The 26,420-nt window shown below is 42.8% G+C and overlaps 1 protein-coding gene across 4 annotated transcripts; it reads right to left on the bottom strand.

Annotated features, from left to right (window-relative positions):
• Window positions 1-206: 206 nt before the first annotated feature.
• Window positions 207-18,049, bottom strand: LOC130692442 (uro-adherence factor A-like). 4 transcript variants are annotated; one of them, XM_057515727.2, is made up of 12 exons: window positions 17,925-18,049; window positions 12,183-12,374; window positions 5,491-5,674; window positions 4,059-4,241; window positions 3,173-3,985; window positions 2,842-3,106; window positions 2,636-2,753; window positions 2,240-2,553; window positions 1,307-2,140; window positions 1,058-1,233; window positions 762-976; window positions 207-668 (listed from the first exon to the last, which is right to left on the bottom strand). In XM_057515727.2, the coding sequence occupies exons 2-12, from the start codon at window positions 12,290-12,292 to the stop codon at window positions 479-481; spliced, it is 3,402 nt and encodes a 1,133-aa protein (XP_057371710.1). In that variant the 5' UTR covers window positions 12,293-12,374; window positions 17,925-18,049; the 3' UTR covers window positions 207-478. The 4 variants fall into 4 exon arrangements, with proteins under 4 accessions (XP_057371710.1, XP_057371571.1, XP_057371639.1 ...); XM_057515588.2 differs by lacking the exon at window positions 17,925-18,049 and adding an exon at window positions 14,813-15,653; XM_057515656.2 differs by lacking the exon at window positions 17,925-18,049 and adding an exon at window positions 12,502-12,892.
• Window positions 18,050-26,420: the final 8,371 nt, after the last annotated feature.

Here is a 26,420-nt window from a genome sequence, read left to right as displayed (position 1 = left end):
CTCGTAAAATTCGATTCTGTATTAGGTAGTATGGACAAGTGGCATTACAAGAGAAGGGGCGCTGATATTAAATGGCCAAAAGGAGAGAAAAAATGAAGGGAAGGTTCAGAAAAAAGGCTTGTACTACAATGCAAAATTACCGTTCTGAAGTATCAGACTATCCTGGCAACGTTTTCCGGTAAATACAAAAAAAAACGTACAGACGATTTGAACCAATTAAGATGTATATTGCTCCTGTAACATCAACAAAAGAAACGTTCCAGAATGTGGGTATTCAAAAGCAGATTTTTTTTATTATTTACATAAAGCCACATTGAAAAGGATTCGAAAATTTAGAGCCAACAACCCAATGGGAGAAAGTTAAGATAAAATTGAAACAGGGAAATTCCGACGATAAAATAACGAGAAAAATCTATAATATCACGTTTCAGAAAAAAATATTTTTTATTTTATTGTTTATTTATTATTATATTTATTATTAGTCTCTCGGGTTTAAGGTGGTGCTGGTCTTCTTAAGATTCATCCGCCAAGGTGAAATTATAACGCCTACTCCCGTAGCTTCAGCAGGCCGCAGAGTCGAGGACAGTTGATTGTTATCTACCGACGGGGCAGCTTGTGCGGGTTCACTTTTCACCTTTTCTTCGATTGGGTGGCTGTGTTTTGGGACTCTTTACAATAAAAAGAAACAAGAGGGAGGAGCAGATTTAGAATTTGGTTACGACTGATTTTTAAAATATTAGAGTAAGAAGAAAAAGACTGACTGCTTGGTGTCTTCAACTTCTTTCCGTTCAGACGTTGTGCTAGTTCGCTGCAAAAGCTGGCGTTTCCAGGCGGGCATGGATTGCTGCCGTTTTTCCTCGAGCTCTCGCTGTCGCTGCTCCTCGGCTTCCTTTTTGGCTTTTTCGGCTGCCTTTCGGGCGAGCATCTGTCGCTTCCAGTCGGGAATAACAGCTCCAGTCACATCCTTATCCGGTACCTAATGTGTGAAATAACACGTAAGCCGTATAAAGCAAAGATAAAAATGTTATGCTGTTACGTATCACAACGAAAAAAATACCTTTTCCAGAAAATTATCGTACGTAAATTGTTTCTCAAACTCTTTGGCTTGGCTCTGCTCCTGTTGGACTTCCTCCTTGGCGCGTTCTACTCTCAGCTTTTTGATACCAACGACCGAGATATCTTTGAAAGCTTTCAGCTCGGCGATCAGGTCTTGTTGAACAGGAATTACCTCAGCTGGAATTCAATAATACATTTTGTTATCGTTAACCCAAAAAGAAAAAATAGAAGAACTTCGTGTTGCAAATACCAATTGGCAAAGGTGCAGCGGGCCTCGATGGGGCCGATACAGTTTTCGCCAGTTTGTTTTCTGTCTTGCGCAATTGAACACTTTGAAGGTCAAGAATGCTAATTGATGACAGAGGTTGGGACAGAGAGTTGGTTGGAGCCAATGGGGCATGATGCGGTTGCAAATGTTGTTGCGTTTGGCTGCCACTTGGAGCACTCGTCACAGGCCTGACGTAGTGAACGGAGTGGTCATCCTCCGGAATGACAGGTAACGGAGGTGGGGGCGGCGCTGACAAGGACGCATTGCTAAGCAGTGCGACTACGGGACTTTTGGTCGTCTCCATGACTGCGGGAACAATTGGCACGGTTTCATTCCTTTCCGCTACTGGTTGCAATTTGACTTCGTCTTTGTCCGCCAATGACTGAACCTCTTCATAAACATGTTCTCTCTCTACATCGTTCAAGTCTCCTTGTTCCTGTTCCGTTTGGCCTTCCTCCTGTTCCTTCACTTCTTCGAATAGATTCAAAGGTGCAGAAGAATAGACGATAGGTGCAGGTATGTGCCGTTGTGGTGGTCGGTTAGATCTGTTGGATGGCTGGGTCAAATTAATCGACTTCAGGTATTCTGACGGTTTGATCAACGTGTCGGTCTCCGAAGGTGAAGGGAATTTCGGCGGGATGAAAGGCAGCGCCATTTGTTTGCTCAGCAGAATGTGTTTATTACTTCCAGTCAGGCCACTGGTGCACCCTGCCTGGTTGGCAGACTGCTGTTGGTCGGCATGTAAACGCAAAGATTCCATTAGCGCATCACCCATGTCAGCGGGTAGAGACATTGGTCGATTCAAACGAGTATGACCTGTTTGCATAACAAATAGAGAACAGGATTCTAAAACTAGATTTCAAATCTTTCATTTGCAAACGAAATTTTGTGTATTAGTTGTTTGAATGTACTGACCTGACTCATTGCGAACGCCCTTTCTTGTATTGCGAAGAAACGAAGGCTTCATTGTTGGATCCTCGGCGTTTCTTGTAGCGTAGAACTGCCTAGTGGCTTCGGCCAAAGTGAGGTTTACCGGACCACTGACACTACTGTTGTCATCGTCGTTACTTCGATCAGATTCGGAACCCGAATCCGATGTTGAAACCAACGACGAAGTTGCGGAAGAACTTTCCACGTCGGCCAGATTTCCCTCTTCCCTCGAGTCCTCGGCTCGGAACGGCGGCGGAGGAGGAGGCGGTGGCGGCAGCGTGTTGGATGAATTCGATTGCCTGTCCATTATAGAATGCCCCGTTGAAATAAGTCAATACCGTAATGCTAAGGAAAAATTCAAACTGTACGAATAGCAATTACCGGCTGTGCTCCATTCCTATGGGAGAAGACATCGCTACTCGGTTGAATGAGCTGTCTGATTGTCTGGAACGATAATGCGGGAAGTCATTGGTACCTTCTGTTGGCGATCCGCAGAATTCTAAAACATAAAAATTACATATTTGTAGCTAATTGGCGGATGAATGCTAACAAAAAACAAATAATGAAATAAAGAAAAAAAACTTTACCCGGTGGCGGAGGGATGGAGATGATATCGTCTTCATCATCAGAAGACATATCATTCCTTAGCGCACTCGGGTTTTCATAGACGCTTCGGGGATTGGACGTCGGAACAGAATAAATCTCCTCGTACTCATTTTCCGGTCCCCGAGCGGATCTCGAAGAAGAGGAAGATGAGGGAGAAGAGGGAGAAGAAGGAGAAGACGAAGACGTCGGCGAAGATGGCGGCGACAAGGCGGACGATGAACCGGAAGACGTCTGACTACTGGTTGCCTGTAATTATTTAAATCGTGTGTGAAAATAAATAATGAATAAACAGGTAAAACAATGATGGCATACGTGGAATTCTTCCGATTGGACCGCTTGTATTAGGTTATTATTGTGATCGTCGTCGTTTGTTACGCTTTCAGATGAATCCGAACTGTCGCATTCGGAGGCTGACTCGGTAGTAGTCATTTTTGAACTGCCAGAACGGCATCGCGTAGTTTCCGTGTCGTTCAATTCGCTGAAGGCCGCTCCAGTTAAGTTTGCTGGGCGTTTCTTCTCGTTCAACTTGCCAACAACAAACAATTCTTTGACACGCGTGTACACGATTGATTCCGGATCGTGCAGATAGAATGGTTGTTGCTGCTGGTCACTGAGTTCGCCGTCACGACTGTGGTGGTGAGGGCTGTGCCGATGGTGATGGTGGTGACGATGGCTCGAGCTCAAGTTTTGGTTTTTGCGGTTCTCCAGCTGATCGGCCGGATTTAAAAAGAAGCTTGTTTGATTGGGTACGGCTCTTGATAGGGCCGATAATTCCATTTCTTTGCGAGGATGCAAATAGAACGGCTTTCGATGTTGGCCGGAATCGTCTTTTTTAGTATCATTTCGTTTCCTACTGAGAGTAGGCTCGGATTCAGTGACCGGTGAGTGACACGTCGAGCTACTCGAGTGTAGGCAATCGCAGCTTGGAGAGCAGGAGGAGTCGATGTCATCTTCTTCCTCGACTTCTTCTGATACTTCATCCAGTGTGCTGCAATTGCTTTGTGCTGAACGCTGTTTGGAACAGACGCAGCTGGGTGACTGACTGCTGCCATCTTCCGATTGTAACATCATCAAATCCGATTCGTAGTCTGGATCGGTGCCATTTTGCACCAGCAACGTCAAGCACTTAAAAAAAGGGAATCACAAATAAAAATGAATTCACCGCATCGAACTAGAAGCAAACGCAACGTCAACCTACTTCCAATTGCTCGTTTTCTGCTGCATCATTGAGTGGCGAACGGCCGAATTTGTCCAGAGTAACTTTGGCCCCTTTGGCCAGCAGCCAGCGCACAACATCGACGTGTCCACGACTGGCGGCAAAATGCAATGGCGTAGCACCATCGCCGTCCTTGGAGTTGATATCGACGCCTTTGGACGAGACCTGCATGGCCACCAGTAAAATGCTAAATTAATGAACTTGTCAACAGACGTTTGAGGAATAAACCAATGACCACAGAGCGCAGAGTCGGTATTGGCCAGATGATTAACCGGTCCGAACTGGCCTGCAGACCCATTCAGTTACGAGAGACCACACAATCTTAGCGAGGCGATCGTAACGGCACCTCCTTCAGGTACTCGACCGATCGGGGGCGGAAGAAAAACATGGGAAGAATAACGTTAAACTCCCTAACTGGGGTAACATCGAGCGGGCACCGTAACAGGTGGTTACCGTTTAGTTCCATCTGCTGGCTTGGGATTTCTTATTTTACTGGCCTAATCTCTTGTACACAAAAGCCAGATAGGGAAATACAATGGAAATGCAAGGAAAACGAATATTTCGGCTTAGTGAAAATCTAATTGAACGTCTAAGAGAAAAATTCAGAGACCGACGGATAGGCTCGCTTAATTGACACGGATGGTGAAACGCAGCCATCGTCACTTAACGGATGTTTGATAAGAAAAGTTTGGTACTCAATGGGAGAATGTAGCAACCACAGGCGAATGAGCACCGTCTTTTTGTTCGGTTTTAAAGCAACGCCAAGTTGCCACGTTGGGCGATGAGCCAAACTTGCTTGGATATTGGTAACATCGAATGACATTGGTAAGATAACTTGACACCGGTCTGACTGTTGATCTGTTCTCTTCACGATACGATCTAAAAAGCCCTCAAACGGAAAAGATGACCGTTAGTTTATTCCTAGACTTGATGTCTAGTCGGAGTAACGCTGTCCAACATACACACACACAGGCCCCTGACTACCATCAATGTAATAATCGTAATATTGAACGAATAAGAAAAAGGGGTTGCTGCTGTATAGTCTTCTTCACGCATCAGAAAGATCAGCAGCTATTTTCTGAAAATGTCATAGATTGTCCTTTAGTGATGTCCCTACGGCAATTACTGCCGTGAGAACTAGCTCATCGCTTCTGCCCTTTAGGCAAAGAAATGCACTCAACCTGAACGTCATTTTTCGGACATAACTGTTGAAATTGTGTGGCCGGGCACTAGGCTTAATGCACACTAAAACTGTGGCATTTTTCAGGTTTAAATATTACAGCATTTGCATCGTACTTCATTCTTTCTTTCGCTTCCCTCTTCCATCGAACTAACGGTAATGTAATTTGATGAGGAGCAGTTGCCTGCATCCGGGAATGGTGATGGATCGAACTCATTATTAAATGACACTCACCATCCATTGAAGACAAGAGAGACATCCCATCTGAGCGGCAGCGTGAATGGGAGCCATTCCGTCTTGAGCTCGCATGTTCAGCGAGCCGCCTGCATCGGTTACCAAGTATTTAAGCACCTCTAGATGGCCCTCCTGGGCCGCCAGGTAAACTGGAGTCACGTCGTTTTCCATTTGCATATCAGCACTGTAAAACAAAAAGAAATGGTCTGTTAAATTAATCGGAGCAATTTATTCCCGACAAGGATGAAATGGTAAAATAAGGGAAGACATATCGGATATATGAATTCAAGAAAAATGAGGTTACGTTCGTGATAAGTTAGGCTTAGTCGCTTACGGCAAGAGAAATCAGCGCCTTATCTGATTAGCCCATCAATCCGTGTTGGCGGAGCAAATAGAAAGAGACATTTCAAACAGAGGAATGAGAACAGAAATACTCGTTTCACAATGACCGGAGCTAAAAATGGCTCCATCACGCACTTTTGTGTACGTAATTAGCCTACAAGCAAACTTGAATAGGCTACGATTTCTGAACCGTTGCTGGAGGCGGTTCAGCAATAGTATACAGTCGGAAATTGAAACATCGGCAGCTAAAAAAAACAAACAGCTATTTCCAGGTGTTGATGTCGTTCAAAGGAAAGATGCAACTTCATCTTTTCGTTTCCATTAATCATTCTGTTACCACCAGCTGGCATTGTCAAATTTTGGACGAAAAAATGCTAAAAATGGCACGAGTCTGGCAATCGATTGACAAAACAAACACAAAAGTGATAGACGCAATCTTCTCGTGAGTTGATAGTCAAGGTTTCTGGCCTGCTCGGTCATTTCTGAATTATTTTATACTGTATGTGATGGCAATAAACACGACATTGCTCCTGGCCTCAAATAAAAAACACCATCATTCAACGAAAAGTCTAACATGATAGATGTATCCTGTTTAGCGATTTGTGTGTGCGTCTGTTTTGGCTTCTCTATTTCCTGGTTTTGTTTGTTCTCCGCCTTTGTCACGTTGCTCTAAAAAAAAAAAAAAAAAAAAAAAAAAAAAAAAACTTTTCTACGAAATTTTTCCACATTCAGAGCTGTCGGAGTTTCTCCACTAGATTAGTTCACCGGTGACATTTTAAAATGTGCCGCATCCCAACAAGTTCTACCGGGAGAAAACGAGACGGAAATGTAGAAACAGGATGTTACTGAAGATCTCATTTTGACCTAATACCCCTAAAAAGATACAGGTAAAAAGAAAACCTGTACTAACACTATGACAACAACTGGCTTCGCAATGAGGGCAAAAGTCAATTGACACAAAACAAATGAAAAAAAAAAGGAAAAAAGAAAATAATTAAGTAAACAAGGAATACTGCCAAAACTGGACTGAGGTATCCCCATGTTGTATGATGTAAGGTGAAACACGTTGTTGGTAAGGGAAACTAGATGTTTTACTCATCGTCAAGATTGAGTCATGTATATTTGGGTAGTTGTTGTTTCTGGCTTGCGTGAAGAAAGTCGTAATCGGGGTCAAAACTAAGTTTCAGAATCAAATTTGGAAGCTCACCTATTATTCGCTAACCATCAGTATATATTGATGGATGTGGAATAATGCCGAAGATTCTCTGGAGGCATCAGTCATAATGGAAATCCAAAAAAATTCAGTAAAATATAAAAAAAAAAAAAAAAACGATGCAGGAAGATCATGGCTGTTGGTCATTATACTGGGGTTGGAAAGAAGGGCCTACTTATTTACGTCGTTTTTAATGACTATTTGAATTTTCTTGATTGGAGGTGGCATCAGCACGTACCAACGAATTACACGTAAAACACTATCCCGACACGATTCCAAACAGGTAGTTGGTTTTCATTAACATCCTGCCGGTGGCATGCTAAATAACAGCAAGTTAGAGCAGCAAAAGGTATTTCATTATGACTGACTAGCTATTTCCGAGAACACATTTTTTTAAGAATCTGTTCCACCGCGATTGACGTTAGCCGAGCCAACATCTACCAGAAAAGGCTGTTGTATTTTTCCTTTGTTTATGTTGCCTTTCTTTATTGGTGGTGGTCACTGACCGAGAGCGTCCTGTCGGCGGTTATAAGAAGGCCTTAAGGATGATGGTAGGCGGTGGACGTGCTTCAAGCTACTGCACAGTTGAATGTAGATGAATTGCCTGGAATTTCCCGGCAAGACGATTGATAAAAGAGCAAATTTTGATCGTAGATTTTTTTTTTTTTTTTGAACTTATTCTTCTTACGGTCAAGTTCTGCGTCGTTGTGCTTGAGTAACGTGACAGTCTAATACACGTAATAGCAACACGATTGATTGGCATGATTGAATCCTATCCCCGGGCTTCTTCGAGCTCGTTTCGCTCTAGTATCCGATGGCGACACTGACGGTCAGAAGCCAGTAATCGGTAGCCAAAGTGCTGAAGCTCTGTTGAATGACGACACAATGCCACAATAGCCAAACAGTTTCGCGCGGCCGTGCGCTTCTTCGCGCCTGGACTCCTTCGAGCGACAGGCTCTGCGTTTGGAGCTAACGGGCCGTGTCGGCGCGCATACACACTTTGTGCGCCCGATGAACAAAAATGGGCAACAATCGCAATTTCACCGTGACTGAGGCAAGGTTAACCCTTCTCGATGGACATCAAAAGTTTCTTATATAGCAAACACTAAAAATCGAATAAAGTTGCGACAAACGGAAAAGTAATAAACAGGACCATCCGCAGGTTGCCGTAACCGGCGGATGTTGACTAAACGGTACCAAGGAAGAGAGAAGAAAAAAGAAAGAAAGAAAAAAAAAAAGGTGGAATAAACGAGGGCTTCATAACCAGTTGAGTGGGTTGGACAGACGTGTACAACACCACGCACCCTGGTATTAGCAAAACTCTGCCTAACCCTAAAGTGAGCTACAAGAGTGCTGACCCAGAAAAGTGACATCATCTGTTATAATTCTCACACGAAGGACAATTCACGGGAACAATAGGTAAAAACGGGTGGGAATGGACCTTTTACCAGTTTTGCGGTGAGTTGCGAACGCTAGACGAAGAGGATCCGCTGCACACTGCGCCCATCAACAGATCAAAACATAAGCCACTTTTATGTTAGGCCTTTGGCGTCGTTTTCGTCTAATTTCTGTCCCTTTTTTTTACGATCGCTTCATCCCAACCTTTCGACCGATTTCCCCCAGAGTTAAATGATCAATCGGCTACACACAGTGCTAGTCATAGCAAACAAGGACGCTGAATAGAAGATTGATGGAAACGCGTATCCCAAAAAACAAAAACAAAGAGGAAGCACAACGTAGGAAACACAAGCGCGACTAGTCAGCCGACCGTCGGCACGAATACTGAACGCACGAACTGGTGAGAAAAACGAAAAGCTAATGGTTGGCCCTGCCCTCCTCCGAGCAACGGGAACTGTGGCTCCCTCTTCTTTTTCCGCACCCGCCCAATACACCTTGCGGGTAGAGATGGGTGGAAGGACATTTTACGCGAGTATCGGAGCGAAACTTGTGAAATCGCCGTTCAGGTAATCTACACACGGAATAAAAGAAGAAAGACTGTTTTCAAAATCATCTTCCCTTCACCAATACTTTCGGTTTGTTTGCAATATCCGTCAGCTAAAATGGCGAAACGTTTGGAACTCTTTTCTTTTTTTGAAAATTCTCTTTCACGCCATCTTCGTTTTTCCACCGCCCGCCTCTTCCATGTCTTTTCAGCCACATTGATGGGAGGTTCTTTCAATTTTAAAATAATAAATAAAATAATAAATCTGTTTCCTCTTCCTTCCTCCCCTAGCAATTTCCCGTGAACGTCTAGGGAAATGAAGCCGCCACTTTTTTTTTTCTTTCTGTACTTCAATCTGCTTCTTGAAGCACATCTTTAAATTTGACACATTTGGCCGCGTCTGGTATGAAACGGATGTTTTCATTTGCTAGGCAGACCGGAAAGGAAGATATACCGTTTTTGGGGAGTCTAGGCCGCAGGAAAAGTCTTCGTTCCTGCATTGCAATGCCTTTATTTTTTGTGGAAGACCGTTGATTAACGTGTTGCATTAAACCCCTGTGGCGCACGGCGACAGGCGGTTTAACCAACAAATTAAACGTACGCGGTCAGAATGGAATTATGGATGGAACTGGAGAAATCGGATGAAATGTTTCGGCGTCCGACCGTGAAGTCTTGAACAGATTGAATAGATCTGTCAGCCGGGGCACGTATGAATCTCCCGCATCAATGTCATGTACCTCAACGTGTTCTGTTTGCCCTTCCTGTGGGCCAAACAAGAGAATTTCATCTCGTTTTTTAAGCTGCTACCATTTGCCAAGCTATTCATTGCTCTCTCTTCTATCTTCGCGAATAAACATGAGATCACAACATGACGGCTCACCTTGAGAATTGCACAAAGATCTCTGTAAGAATTCGAGGATGCGAGAGGAAAAAAGAAAAAAAGAGAACACTACAGGCATGAGGGAAACGGATGGTCATGTTTGAGAATTTTCCGTCTCTCTTTTGCGGGGAGTTCCAAAACTAGCGCAATGCATAAGGGAAATGCGAAACAACAACAAAAGGGGGAAAAAAAATACATAGTCTGGCGCACACGCCCGCTTAGCCGCGTCGTACAAGGAACAATGTAATCGGATAAGACTTTGAGTCTTGGTTTGACAAAAAAAAATTTATAAAAAGCTAAAAAAAGAAAAACAGTAAAGAAGAGCGAGATGAACGACGATTCTAGCCATTGGCTCAATATTGCAAACCACGTGGATAGCCACTATTAAACGGTACGCAGAAACGCAGAGGAAAAGGAATGAAAAGACGAATATGTAGCCGGCGTGTGAAAAAAAAGGGGGAAACAAAAGCAAATGAAAAGACGAATGGAAAGAAAATAAAGAAGAAAAAAAAGAAAAAAAGAAAAAGAAACCCGTTTCTGGATGATGGTCCAAAGTTCAATAGCCCTCCCTCGCTGTTAGCTAGTAGCGTGCGGGAGCACGCAAGCAACAGGTGTCGGCCTGCGTCAGCTTTTGCCTAGATGAAACCGCATGAACGCACCGCACCGAGAGAGTTGGGTACGCAAGAGGGGGAGGGTGCTTTCGTCTTCTCTGAACTGACCCGAGCCGATGCCGTTATGTATGTAGAACACTCATAGATGCAGCGTTTACGTGCTGAAGCGGCAGTAACGATGGTAACGAACCAACTCGAGGCCCGTGGCACTCTTTACTTCACTGTACATGGATACGCTAATTTGACCAATGCCAGAGAAATTTTTTTCCCCTTTACTGGTACAAAAGAGAGACAGAAGAATAGCCAGCATGGAACACATTGAATGACGTCAAAGCACTCTTTTACACAATTCAGCGCGAAAATTTCTAATTATTTGTCCTTTTTTTTTTTTTTTAATTGAATGTAAGATATTTCGTAGTTACTCGATGCGATAAACTAATCTTTTCAAAGACAACGCAGTATTTGCAAGGGGCAATATTCGTTATTGAATCAGCAAACTTAGGCAGGACAACCGAATAATAGTAATAAACGTCACGTTCTGACCGAATTTGAATAAGATTGGGATCAGCGACGCTCTTTGTGTGTTGCGCTTGTCGACAACAACAAAAAAATCGATCCGTCATAACAGGGTTAAAAAAAAAAAAAAAAAAGAAAGAGAGCTGCTCGTGCAGACTCACTGGTTTGCATCGACTTCTCTTCCGTTTTTTATTTAGCATTCCGTTAGAGAAACATCCGTGGACTCCTTGTCGTGCCAATGTTTCGCATACAGAGAGTGACGGAATGCGGTTTGAAAAAGAACTCATTCTTGTCCAGTGAAGGAAAAATATGGTAGTGGTCCTTAGATGCAACTTCGACGCGCTAAAAGGAAACCATCAGCAGTATTCATTTGTTGGCTAGTGTCTTGCCTACTACTATGTAGAACGGCTAGATACAAAGCATTTAAAAAAAAAAAAAAAAAAAAAAAAAAAAAACCTCGTTGACGTTACGGGACGTTCTGTTATACTTGCAGCCGACGTCACACACTACAATGCAGGCGAAAGACAGTTCGGACCGAACAATAGTTCGCACGAACGGTCGGGAGTCTTGGACTCAAACTGAACGTCGAGACTGAACAGGATGTTCCAGCAGCTTCCAATTGAATCGAGTGACAATGACAGGGGCGAACAATCTACCATCGTTAAGGGACGGTGTCACGGTGATAATGTAACCACCAGATGGGGAGAACGTAACACGTCAGTCAGCGTCACACACTTTTGGGCCATCTCAGATCCGTATATTCTATTTGTCTTATATTTGATTCAGCAGGCTGGTCATGTGACTGACGTTACGGGAAGCGAAAGCATCGAAAACAATGTGCATCGAAACTAAAGAGAAACCGTAAATCCACCTGAGTATATCGAAGAAGGGAAAATCTGACAATCATTTCAGGTGTCCGGTTCTTCCACATCCAATTGTTTCGTTTTTTTTCCCTCAAATATCTAGGCTTTCCCTACACCACATAGCCTCTTTTCCCTTTGGTTCTCTGGAAAAATTCACGCTCTGGAGGATTCTATGCTTTTAAAGGAGGAGCAAACGTGCCCACCGTTTTCTCTTTATTCCCACTAGAAGACAGGACGGACAAGTTGCGCTACAAGTTTTACAAATGTTCCTTTGCCCTGTTCTTTGAGATGGGAAAAGAAAAACATAGAAAAGAAGACTCCATACCTGAAATCCAATGAAGGCGATTCGATCAGCATTTTGACGCAATCCAGGCAACCTCGAGCGGCGGCGTAGTGGAGTGCTAGTGTTCCCGTCTCCGCGATGCCAATTGGCATCTCACCGGCTGCTGTGGCGGCGACTGCGGCGGCTTGGTCGGCTTCCGTTAACAGCCAACGTAAGACGTTCGTTCGTCCGTATCTATAAATAAAGAAAACAAAAGATGAAACAAAAAATTCAGCTATGGAACTAATGGAAGCACATCGGAAAAAAAAAATGGGGATCAATAAGCGACAATCTGCTAACGAGGAAGGACAGTATGTGAGACCTATTTTGATAGTAGTACACTTGTGTGCAGAGATGGTCATCGAAGCCTGTGTACGCATTATAGGCCGTTTGGTTGGGAATGGAATTCGTGCTGCCGTTAAACGAATCCAATTTCGAAATGCCAAGCGCACTATTTGCTCTCTTGGTGCTACTTCTACTACTTTTGTTGGTGCCAACGCTCCTGGTGGAGGATCTGGTTGACGCCCTCCTCAATTTCTGTAACCACACCATCTTCTTAATGCAATAACAAAGAGTTTTTCAGCCGATGTCAAGTCAATTCAATTCACCCAGAGCTCACGAGTTGCAAAAACAAACACACAAATAGCCAAAGCTTGGACATAAAGGACTTGGACGATTGCACTCCTAATGACAACTGCATCGAGTCACTTGTTGTCGACCAATGAAGCCCGTATCGGCTTTCACGACCGCTTTTGAAGACGGTCTCTCCTTGCAGTCTTTCCTTGTCTCCTCCCGCTCCAATACCCCTTTCCATTTGTTTCCCTAGTCCGCCTTCCCTGCCAATAGTTGCAGGTTGCAGTAGTCGTTGGGTTCTTGTTGTCGGTGTGGTAATACAACAGCTTAGTAGGTGGGTCTCTTGCCCATTTTTTTTTTTCTTTTTGGCTTTTTGTTCCATCCCCCTTCCCCTCCATCTGATATTGGAAAGCTGTTGAGTTTGTTTAGTTGTAACAACTGCTTTTTCTGTCGTCCTACTTTCCCTTATTCAACTTCGCTCAGCGAAGCGCCCACCGCGGGGCTGGACGAGGATGGCCGCAGCGGTGGAACGACGGGTGGGCCTCAAGTACTCAACCTCGAACTGGAAAACTATACCTAAAAAGCTACGGGATATCGACGAAAATGGTGGCATACAAAAACAAAAGAAGCTAAAAAAAAAACGAGAAAATAAATAATGGTAAAATACGCAAACGTCTCTAACAAATTGCCCAGCTTTAGGCTGGTGGAAAGGAATAATACAAGTCGATGGCGGTAACGTCCTACAGAACAAAAGAAGAAATTTTTTTTTTTTTTGCAGCTGGAATTTTCTCCAGCAGCGATATGTCGCTAATCTTCCGCTTTGTTTATGTTTTTGAGGTTTCATTTTGTTCCCCCCCCCCTCGCTATTTTTGGCCTTTCTTACGTTTTTCCTTCTTCTGCACCTATTGATTATTGTCACAGATTAATTCGATTCCTCCTTGTTGGCAAGCGGAGCGTGACGCGCTAATAACAAAACGTAACAATTTGCTACTTTTTCTATTGTTGTTTTCTATTCAATTTTGGAACCAATCAGGTATCACCTGACGAAACTAAAGCATCTGTTTCACCTTTTGAAACACGCTTTCCCCTCAAAGAAAAACTATTGCTCCAACGTTTCGAGATCTGGACGAAGAGTCAGCCTTTCACATCTAGCATGTTGGATCATGCTGGACTAGTCATGTGTCACAAATCAATAATAGCGTAGGCTATTCGTCGTAAAGAAAAAGAAAAAAACGAAAGAGAGAGTCGGAGGATGGCTGATTTCTCTGGACGTGATCACGATAAATCATCAAAACGAATATTATCGCTTCCTCGCCAGGTTCCGTGTTAGCCAACGTGATGGAAAGTTCTTGGCTGGAAGTTGTCGTTCTCCAATTCAACAGCCCTCCACGCAGCTTATCGGTTGAGAAGAAGTTAAGCCACTAGCGAGGGAAAGAATGCAGAAGCATGACAACAGAAAGAGTGCCAAGTGAAACGATAGTGCCAACAACTGTCAAAAACCACTTTCCCGTCTTTTAAGGACGATCATCTTTTATTACATTTTGCAGCTTTTTTTGTTTTCGAAAGAAAGAAAAACGGTTCCGATCCATCTCAGATTCGTCGCGCTCCACTTGCGTTTCGACAACGATTTGTTGTTCCGCGTTTTGGTTTTGTTCTTGTGGCCCAAAGAGATGGGGAAAAAAAGAGACTACCTCTACCAAGTAGAAAAGTTTGGGTCATCATACGTCATTTTCGTTTTTCTACGTTACTTTTCGCGATTACAAGCTATTAAAATACGACCAGTAGAAAAACACGAGGGAAAAAAAAAAAAGAAAAGATTAGATGGCGTGTCAATGAAAACAAAAGGTAGGCGGGCAGCTGGTCCGCTTTCACCAAAGTTTTGATACTATGTTAGCTACGCAAACACATCGTTTCTGGTTATCAACTAAGAGGAATGGGGCGTGTGGATGCGGAGAGAGTCTTTTCTGAATGATATGTGAAGCATATCAACTCACGATTGCACGTGCTTTCTCTAAACGGCAGGAACACCCAGCGCTTTAATGAAATCAAATAGGATGTACCTCTGGTTAGGTACTTTAGTGATGATCAAAGGTCCGTCCGTAGCGTTAGCGTGCGAACCGAAATGATGACCTACATCGTTGAGACTACTCTGGTCGGAGGAGCCATCCCAAGACTTGCAAGCAGACGAGCAGGACCGCACTAGCGCATTGTTCCCATACTCGGGCGTTTCCGTCCACCGGCTGGTGCTACGTGATGCCATCCTTTGACGACGGTTGTCAAGGCAACAGCTGAAAATGGCCAACATGTTGCAGTCGTTGTCTGCCCGTTGCTGTTGATGCTGTTTAGGATGACTATTCAGCTGGTGATATTGATTTTGACGAGGACGGACGCTTCCCGCTGTGCTCTGGCTACTGCTAGTATCACTACTGTCGCAAGTCAAAGCGCTGCTGTTGCTTCGGCTACTGCTGGACTGAGTTGTCCCCTCATTCTGGCTCCAGCAGCTACTACTCTCGCCGCTTTCACATGATGATAGGGTCGACGTTGTTTGGTGTTCACTGCTCAGCCTTTGATAGTCCCGTCGTTGTTTCCATGACGGCATCGCGGGGCCGGACCGAGCCTCATCGCGGTCCAGCGAATCCAGCGACTTGGCCTGATGGAGCGAGAGCGAACGGCCATTGCTGGCGCTACTAAAAGACGATGATGACGAAGAAATGCTTTCACTACGTCGCCTGCCCTTCATCCGCAAAACTTTTAACTAACTTTAGGAAGCGATAAAGACTATCGGATTTAACTCTCGAGATTGTTTCTTCGTTGACTATCAATGAACGCAGCTCACTTCCATTTGAATAACTTGGCGTAGCGCAACTGAATAACACATGAATAAAAACGAAAGAGGTGGCGCAGTCTTGACAGCTCAGGCTACACTGCGACCACGGGCTACTGCAACCAGAAAAGACCGAGGGGCTGACGGTACCTGAGGACCCGTTGCACGGAAGTGACACGGCAGGCCAGCATCAAACCGCAGCTCGGCTGCGTATACGTAGCGATGTACTGGACACAGGCGGCAAGCGAACGCCAAGAATACAGTAAACAACAAGCTTGAGGAACTCACACAAGCCTGCGTCAAAGATGTGGATTGAAGTACCGCTAGGTCGAGAGTTTAAACAATTTATTCTGGATTTATTTTCTTTTTCCCCGTACGGAATACAACGCCTGGCTCATATGCAGTTCACAGTCTATGCAACAGCTGTCCATTGATCGCTAGTGCGTAACAACCCGCACATTAAGCGTCAGTGGCATGCTCCCTCTCTTGAAAATGAACTCTGTAAGAATTGCGTGTCGTGAGCCAAAATGGCCAGGGGTAATTCAAGTTAGAAACCCGACTCAAGAGCCCCTTCGCTTTTTGTTTTGTTTTTTTAAATGCGGAATACAAAGGGGAATGACCAACAAATTACTGTAAAAAGCAGGCGAAAATATTGAAGTGAATCAAAACTGAGTCTTCTGGATCAACTGGATGTGAAGAGAAAAAAGGGGGTAATCAACTAGTCATTACGAGCGGTTACCTTTTTGATTAGTCTCTCTTATTATCGCCAATGAAAAAACGAGTGCGACACTTTGTAAGGATAAGAATTCAGCCGCTAATGAGTTCCCTAATTTCTCATCACGGCCTTCTTGTCTTGCGTCATGTTTGGCCTGCGAGGTCTAGAATGGACGCTTTCACTTATTTCAGGTTGACTGGCGAGAGATACTGGTCACGGTTCGTCCTTCATTTTGCCTCGTTCTATTACGTCTCATTGAACAGTCTCAAAAAAAAAAAAAAAAAAAACGACAAAATGAAAAGGTAATCTACTTTTTCTTCCTTCAACCTATTTGAAATTCAAAAACCTACACTTTCGTCGCATCGCAAACTTCTAGAGTCCGTTTGAAGCAAACAAAAAAATTGTGGGAATTTACCAAGTGCTCGATCTGACCGGAGCACCTTAGCGTTTATGGTCAGAACGGAGCAAGAGGACATTCGCGGTCAGCGATTCGCGTGCGATTTTCTCGTTCGCAACGCTCAATCGGTTTCGGAATTTTGTTTTTTGTAAACATAACCCGGAAAAGTTTTCTCTCTTTATGAACGTTGGCAAAATTTAAATTTTCCGCTAGAATGGCATCGATTTGCGAGTCGTTCTTGATTAAATTAGGAGATTCGATCGTAGTCGATGCCCCTAGTTTGTGGATGAATTATAATGTGACGTAGGTGAGTTCCGTCTCTGTGGACATTCCGTCGTGCATTTGGTGACTTCTCACGCACTCGAATACGGTCCTCATCCGCCCATGAGCGTATGGAAGAGCCACATGGCGCAATTCACGTTTCAAGTATCCTCTTCTAACCATTCTTACCGTTGCGGTAGAAAAAAAAAAAGGAGGCGGCATTGGCATGTTAAAAAACCGAAACCCCCCTCAAAAAAAAATGAAAGAAAAAAAAAAAGAAGAACGAGGAAGAAGAAAAAAAAAACAAGTGTAAAACTCGATATTGAGACGATTCTGATGACAATAACCAGAAAAACTTGAAAAGGAAATTAGAATAAGAGGAAAAACGTGTACCGATAGAATTCGGTCGCCTTATTTGATGAAATTTGCGTGGCTTTCACTTGCCACAATTTCCCTTTAGCTTCGGCTATTGTTTTTTTTCTTTCGTTTCGGTTTGTTTTGGATTTCATTACGGATGTTACGAATCACATTCGACTACCACTTCGTACTGCTAGTTTTGCCTGCTGTCGCATTCCAAGTAATCACTCAGCTGAATATCCGGAAACGTCAGTAAAACTAAGCCTATCATCCGTGCCTTCCTCCTCGTCAACATTGTGACAATGAACGTCATGAACTTTCCTCATCAGTTCACCATCACAATGTATTTTCTTATTGCCCTTGAAATAGGGCGGCCGTTAGCCTGTCGTGACACTGTGGCTTCATTTCACGATAAATGGAAACGGTTTTTGTGCGTATCGTTTGATACGCCCACCCACTTGTTTCGAAATTGATTGGGGATAAAAAGAAATGCTTTGCGTTATCCATTTCTGATGGTGTTCACACCACAGGAGATGACACTACTAGTTGACGCACGCTGAATTTTTCGAATACGGACCATTTGAGACGCCAAAAGAATTTTGTTTCGTTCAGACTTACCGAAGAGAGGTGTGTGAACAAGGTCCGGCAGTCCAGGTCAATTACTGACAGGTGCAATTGAGCGTTGCAAAGTACTTAATAGTGAGAGACTTCCAAGTGCGCGATCCTGCTTCCCACTGCTAACTGACACGTAACATGCTGCCCGCCTAGAGTTTTAGCTCTTCATAGAGGACAAAATGCCAGAAGAGAAATACTTGACAAACTAGAAATGGCAAAAAAAACAAAAAAAAACAATAAAAATATGATTCAAAGAAAACCGGACTTGGCAGACAGAATAAGGTCAGCAGGTAAATTTTCAAACTGTACGCAAAAAAAAAACGTCCTTCGTGATCAAGAAAACAAGGCTTAGAAAAAATGAAAACAAAAATTTAATAATAATAAGAAGAAAAAAATAAACAAAGCAATTAGTGATAAACAATAAGAAGTGAAACACAAAAAAACACGAATAAGTCAGAGCGGTTTAGTGAATGGGAATATTTCAGCCCAAACATAAGGATTGCACTGAATCGCCTTCGGTACTTCGCATTACCCTGGTTGGAAGATAATTGGAACTTATTTAAACATCATCGCCCTTTGGCTTTTTACCGCTAGGAATATGCGCTTCATTCAATTCCACCTCGCTATTCCAAGTCGATCCGGAACGCCCGGAAACTAACCTAGCTCTGACAGATATTTGCACTTACCTATTTCGAACTCGCGCTATGCGTCCTGATATCGACCGTCAACTTCAAATATTTCCATCAACATCGACTAGTCGCCCTACATAAGCACAAGTATCTGTGTCCGGTGGCATCAGTATTTTACATTTTATTCCGTTTGAAAAAAAAAAGAAGCACTGCATCAACGCAGCCTCTTAATTTCTCATCGCTGAACAAAAAAATTGGAGCGGTTAGGTTGGATACATTTGATGATAAGGTAGTATACCATTTTTAAGTGCAAAGCCAAGCTATCATAATTTTTTTTAAAAATGAAACAACACGAAAGCCGCAGGAGGATAATGGTAAAAAAATAGGCACACAAAAAAAAAGCAGATAAGATAGAATCTACTGGAAGCCATCCTCCCCTCAGTTCAGTCATCATCATTTGAATTTGCTCATCGTATTTTTTTTTTTTTACTATGTGTGCGTTAGTTTGTGGGACAACGACAGACCTACACCCACGATCCACCGCTGGTCATTTTATCTTTTTGTTTCTTCTTTAAGTATGTAGTTAACCAATACACAAACAGTTTTTTTTTTGTCGAAAGAAACAAAAAATGGCCTTTTTGCTTTAAATGAACGAGGTGAATCGCCTATTAATTTGAGTAATTTTACACGCGTGAGTTAGAAAAGGGGAAAAACAGAGCATGAAAAGATGCTGAGATTTTGGAACAACGTTCTAAGCAATTTCAAAACGCTACGATTGGGTCCTCAAGAAAGAAAAAAAAAAAACCCCTACATGATTATCGTCAGCCATCGTCCCTGTATAATGATAGGTGAAGGTGAACAGCGTAAAACTCATTTTGAACATCCCAACATTTTTCTTTGCAAGGTTCTTGGGTCAGTTAATCGATCCGCGTTCTACTTTTTCACATTCCGAACAAAAATAGCCTTTTTTCTCCACATGTTCGACATTCACGATTATGATCAAGATCTATCGCCCAAACATCAAGATCAAGGCGGAGTTGATCATTCCCTTTTCCCCATTGCGCCATTCATTTCGACTATTTTCATGCAACGAAAATTCATGGAAGGCCGGCCCACCTGTGTTAGAGCGCACAAAATAGCGGGTCTTTTTTTTTGTGTGTATAAGATCTTCATTCCCTGTCTGATTTTTTCATCCTAAATCTTTCCCGTTTTGAATTACGCGCGGTCAAGCATCAATATCCAGCTGAGTTCCGTCTCTTTTAATAAAAACAAACTCTTCAGCTTCTGAAGCGATAGGCGCTTACTCGACATCGTCAAACGTAGCGAGAAACGGACCGACTACTGCGTCGGCCATCATTTGCCAATCGTGGAATTGTTCGAGCGATGATAGGTGTTTTCCCCGCTGCACTAAACGTAGCACGACGGTGATGCCACGAGTTTTTTTTTTTCCAACACCCCCCGTCCCTCGTATTACACGCCTCTCTTTCCACAATTGCCCTGCGTTTCTGTTGGCCGCAAGTGGCAGAAGATTTTGTGAACAACTTTCTCCCTCCACCAAATGTCATAGATCGGCAATTTTTTCCATGCGCTGCTGGCAATAAGATAGCCCCAATTCTTCATCAAGGATACGGCAACAGAAGGGACTACTAGCCCAGGTTTTTCTCAGTTCCGCGTATTGGATTGAAGTGGGTTTTCCTACGCGAGTGTCTAATAACGACAGAACCGGATCATGCTCGGCTGAGCGCCAAGGGAGAAAGTAGAAGACTACGGCGTAGTGGCATAAGTGCCGGAATTGAAAATTCAGTAGAGGAGAAAGGAGCTAAGAGTGTTCGAACATCTGTTGCACTGGCTCGTTTTTAGTTTCCCTTTTGAACCTGGCATTGGCGTCTCGGGCAACAGACGTCAAATAGCTTCGAGCCTCTCGTACACTCTCTCATAAATAACAAATTTTTAATGCATTTTCATAGAGATCGGACAGCGCTTTCTTTCCAAACACAATGCGCACTTTTGTTTCTCCAGGTGAAAATGCTGATAAATACGTAAGTGATGGTCCTCCGGCTTAACGCGTATTGCCAGAGATAATTTTAGTATGAGCGCGGGCATATTTTAACGGTATTCGCCTATAACTTTGTCTAATTGAAAGCGATACGCGTGATTTGTATGGACGTGGCAACGAAGGGAAACGGATAAGGAAAACAAAGGCGAATAATAGAGATAAAAAGAAGCCCCTGTAATAAACCTTTGGTTATTAAACGAGTCTGGACCCATGCATATTGTTTGCAGCGTTGAAAAACGTACCCAACAACAAATGTCGTTCGCAACTGGTCAACGGTTTGAGCACGTTTTGCTTTCCAGAGCATAACTCATACCATACGAAAGTTGTTTTCTTTCATTCGCTTTGAAAAAAGAAAAGAAAACAAAAACACATCAAACGTTATGGCATCGTCAAACAGCCACTTAAACCGTGGAGAACGGTGAGCCTAAAGAAGGAAAAATCACAACAGTTTCTCTATGTAAAAAAAAAAAAAACAAAAAAAAAAAAAAAAAAGATAAATGAAAAAAAAATAGGTCCTTTGCTTTTTTTCTTCTTACGTACAACCGCATTCCTATTTTTGTCTTTTCCTTGAGGATGCGTGAATCGTTTGAAGCAAACCGTAATCATCTTTGATGAATCGTGCTGGACCGAATGGCTAACAGCGGTCGCTTTTTTTTTCGGCTTCCTCCCGTGAGTCGCGGTCGTTATAAACTACGCTGATTACGCTAATTGCTTACGTAAAATGAAGAAAGAATTGAATGCCCTAAACAAAGAAGAAATACAGAATACGGACTACATTCTGTTAAAAAAAAAAAGCATCTTATTTGTTTTTATAGGACAACTCAAAGAACTAGAGGGGAAAAAATGAATTGTTTTAGAAGGTCTTGCTGCATTATGCAATTGGTCACGAGTCCTCGCAAAGCTTAATGGCATCCCCAATCCAACGGGAATAAAACAGCCATTACGCTGAGCTACGCAGAAATAAATGGACTAGCATCTGGGGGGCTCTTTTGTTATTTCCCGTCAGTTTCGTTGGCACTTACAGTCGTCACGTTTACATCTTACGGTACCGGTTCGTTGCATCATTGCGCTGCTGGACGACACCTGACCCGCCCTAGTAACCTTAATCATAAATAAACGAGCTTGTGGGCGCCAACTATTTCAGGACTTTGGCGACTAAAATGGCCAATTTGTTTAACGTGTGCAATACGCTTGGATAAGACTAGTTTACGTCCAACGCATGCCAAATCATTGGATTAATTTTCCCCACACGTTGGATATTACACATTCCTCCACAAAGGAAGAACATCCGCGTTGGGGGCCGCAGGTGATTTGCGTATCATCACCAGAATCATTTTTTGTTGTTGCTACAGGAAAAAAATGACGCAGAAGGGTGTTTTTTTTAACGCTGAGTTAACTGACACGATGACTCATCTTCTGGCAGCGCGAGTTTCGATGCGGTCATCGACGATCGCTCTGTATCACATTGCACGTAAGTCTTGTTTGCCACCATAATGTTGCCGACTCACCCGGGGAGTCCATGACAAGATGACAAACAACGGGGGCTGTGGAAAGCGGCTATCTATTGTTGTGTATGAAAATGCGTGCACCTGCTGATGGTGATGTCAGTTTTCACCGTTGATTTCTTTAGCACCTCTCGCTCGCACAACGCGCCACGACTTCTCAGCCTAGTGAGCAATTTTCATTTGACAACGTCAGCATGAACGTTGTTCATCTGCTCGGATGGATTCGTGTCGCAAAAAAAAAAACCAAATTCAAGGCTTTTGTCGGCCCAAAGAAAGACGAAAACGAGCAATGACAATAACTGGCGAGCGTGGAAAAAAAAGTACGTGTTACAATATAGCTATTGTAAAACGTTGCGGCAATGACATGAAATGGCCACATAAAAATACGTAACAGTAAGAAAATGTTTTTGTCTTTAGGAAGTCGTAACGTGCCAATGAGGCTGAACGATTTGAGGGGACGATACGGAAAGTAATTAACGCAGCTTACTAATAGACCCAAAGAAGTAATTGCCAGAGTACCTTAATGTCGTAACGCTAGTAAGCAGGAGGAAAAGAATGAAACTAAAGGGAAACGTGCAAATAGAGGGCAAATTTGATCAAATAGTACGTGGAATCCCTTGAAAAAAAAAAAAAAAAAAAAAAAAAAGAGTAAAAAAAGATTTTCCCACAATTTGAATCCATGCCATAACAATTGTTTTGTTTTGGTTCAGTGATAATTACTAGAGTATAATCGTGCTGGATATTGCGTCCGCGGGAAGTACTGATCAACGACTCATGAAAAATCTGTTAAGGTTAAAAGATACGTTTCTAAAAACTGAAAACGAAGATGCTTAAAGATACGAAGAAATTGAATGGATGCCGTACTGAAAGAAGTCATCTTTACATATGGCGAATGGCCTATTTTTTTCAACTAAATGTAAAATATTTAAAGTTTACAGGGTCCGCTACGATTACCAACAGCTCATGTATAGCACAGAGTGGGAAAGCCCGAGAACATACCAGAAAATGCTACCCGATGATGCCTATCTGGCAAGCAGTTTCGCCGAATATGCTTCTTTTTAGCACGCTTATCATACATGTAAGGTGAAAGCAAAGTACGAGAAGAGAGATGATATTAATCTCCCTTTCGTAGTAATCGCCAAGGGAAAAAAATGTTTCTATTTTCATCCATCACTCAACAAGAAAAAAACCAGAAAAACTCCCTATATTGCCAACAGTAATTCCGAGAAGGCCGTCATTACTTGAACTAGTTTTAGACGGACAACAACTCTAATTAGGCGGCAAATCAAAAATCTCAAAAACAAATGCGGAAATTCGGAGAAAATTAGTCTTTATACACAATGCAGAACGCCTTTTCTCCAGTTTTGTAACGCTTGATAGAGCTATTCTCAGAGTTTCAAAAGCTGATGTAAAAAATTGTTTGAAAAAAAGGAGGTCCCAAAAACCGTATGTGGAACGCCAACGTCTCATAGGTAAAGTAGAAGGAAGATCAGAAATACTACGTGGATACTGTAATGTAAAACAAAAATAGACCTACTTTGATTTGTGGAAACGCTGTGGTCCTTGCTGTTTGGGTTGCACTGCTTCCGTATCCATCCAACGGAATTGAAACGAATACCAGCCGTCCGTTTGAAAAATCCTACGTTACATGGCCGCAAACCGTTGTTATGTTGTCCCATCAAACCACAATAAGATGGAAGCTGGCAGAGGGATGCAAAAAAACGTTGTTTCTAAGGGAAAACAAAAATGTTTGTCATTAGTGATTGACATAAAATTAAATTTCTATTGCATTTTATTTCCATGGAACAATAGAATTTGTTATTAATCTATTCCTTAAATATCCAGTGGTCACGATTGTTTCGAGGGAGACAACCAAACCGTTACACCAGTATATTAAACGTCCCTTAACGTAATGTAAATGACTTGAAAGTAACCCTTGGCAGTCACGGAATAAGATTAGAGATTAAACGTTTTTCTTAAACTTGCTTCGTATTGCCATATACGCCAACCGAACCAAATTTAGAAAACAGACCATGTAAAAACTGACCTCTCGAACAAAATTAATCATATTTTTCACCAAAAATGTGGCAGCAGGTTTTGAATGTGACGCTAAGAACAGACTGTTATTCATTCCTTTCCACGTCTATTTTCACAAAACGCAAACGATGATTCAATCAAAGAGTCGTTTCATCTTCCTGTCCGAAAACCGCCGTCTATTAGGATCCTATTGTTGCCTTTTTGGGTGTTTAAGCATACAGAAAATGGGAACGCCAAGTGGCCTTTTCAACTTTAAAGATGTATCGTATAATATTGATGTCATCGACCAATTGATGTTACCCAATAGTCAAAGACCAACGACACTACGGAACCTATTCCAAATAAAACCCGGTTCATCTTCAGGGGACATGGTAATTTTTCGGGACAGTGAACTCCCACTCGAAGATGTAGGTCTTCACTCTGTTAATGTATGAAGCTCGATGACCGCTTTCACAATGGTTAGAATTCCGCTTTGTTCTGGAATCGCAGTTGGCGTCACAAATCCTCCGAAGATTCTGTTTCCGTGGTAGCAAACGATACAGAAAAAGGAGGAGGCTACTGAAAAGATAAGCGGTAAGAAAGAAAGAGGCTCGTGCGTGGGCCGGGAACGAGGTATCTGCGTGCGCTCCAACGAAAAAATTGGAGAAGAAAGTATGACGAGTGTTTATCGCCGTTCTTCCAGCTGTCCGTCTACCGTTTCTTGACCTCTTACAACGAGAAGAAGAAGAGCAGCGACCTTGGTCCCGATTCTGCCGAAGCCCCCCTCCAAAGTCCGCCGCTTCTTGTTTTGGTCTTCGATTGAGACACGTCTGCCCTCTCATTCTTTCATTATAAAGATCCTAACAGAATTTCAATCTAAAAAAAAAAAAAAATGTGGTACCTGCTGTTACATCTCGCGAGAAAATTAAATTTGTATTAGCTCAAGGAAGAGAGCCAATACAAGTCACCAATCGCAAGTTTAGGTGTCTTAACTTCGATGTTTCTGGAAAGATCGTGGTCCGGCTGCCATTCAGAAAAAAAGTTATCTACCCCCATAGACAAGGAGCAAAAACAGTCGAAAGGAGATGACCAAAACATGCACCAATACGTGGCCAAGTAACTGGTTATCGATTTCGAACAGCGACCTTTCTACATAGCGAATTCAAGGCGATTCTGAAAACGAAAGTTCGCAAATTTTAAAAGTAAAAATCAGTTACCACTCGATGGTAATTTTATCAGCCGATCACACGACAATAGCATTTACATTTGCGCTCGCACTTCCTTTTTCATTCGAAATAAGCAGAATAAAAGCAGGAAGTGCTGTAAAAGGCCTATTCCCTATGTTTTTGGCCATCACGCGACCTATGACCTCTTAAGTTTGACCTCAATTCACCGGACTAGCCAGATACCGATTTCTAGGGTATCCTGGCAGCATTCCGCACGAGAACTATCAGCATGCATGAAACATCACTTCAATTGAATATTTAACTTGACTCATCTTAATACCTTTCTTTCTTTTCCGAAATACACGCTTTCCGATCTCGGTCAACAGTAAATAACAACAGCTGGGAAAACCAGCGTTATCAGGTACAAGAGGCCTACCCAGTGATTGAGATGGTTCTGTCTTTTTGGAAACTATCCTCCAATCGTATCGATTGTCAAATCAAGCTCAGGTCAACATGGGTTTTCCCCCACGTAGTTGTATCTGGAAAAACCCTCCCTATAACTACAACGCGGCAGTAGAATAAGTAAATACAGGTGAGTATCGGGTGATGGTTGATGGCACCAGGCAGCACCATGGTACGTCTAGGTCTAAGCGAACCAAACAAACCAATTTTTTATTATTCCATCTCGCATCTTATTTTTTCTTCCCCTTTTCTTTATTTTAAGCTTTCTTCGAAAGAAAAAAAAAATGAATCCATCCTCTTTAGATTTTCTTTCGACCACATTTCCTTACATAGCAACTGCGAGCTGGAGACAAAGATGACGGTTAAAACGTTGGCATGAAGTTTTGGCAATTGTGACTAGAAGTATAACGTCGTTATCGCGACTGAATGAAAACTTCTTGGCAATCGTTTTAAATTGCCATTTGTTCAGAAATGATGAAATTTTCTTTAAAAAACAGTGAAAGACGTTCTCCGAATGTTGCTATCTTTAAGGAAAGGAAGCACCCTCTTGCCACTTGGAAAGAGGAGAATGTTGCCCCACTGATTGACCACCCTACCATTCGTTCTCGCCCTAATTCTCCTCAACGCCAACGTCTCCGACCTAAGGTCCCTCCTTCTCTTAACCC

The sequence above is a fragment of the Daphnia carinata genome, chromosome 7 (genome assembly GCF_022539665.2).
Source record: "Daphnia carinata strain CSIRO-1 chromosome 7, CSIRO_AGI_Dcar_HiC_V3, whole genome shotgun sequence".
NCBI lineage: Eukaryota > Metazoa > Arthropoda > Branchiopoda > Diplostraca > Daphniidae > Daphnia > Daphnia carinata.
This window is presented reverse-complemented; position numbering and strand designations above follow the sequence as displayed.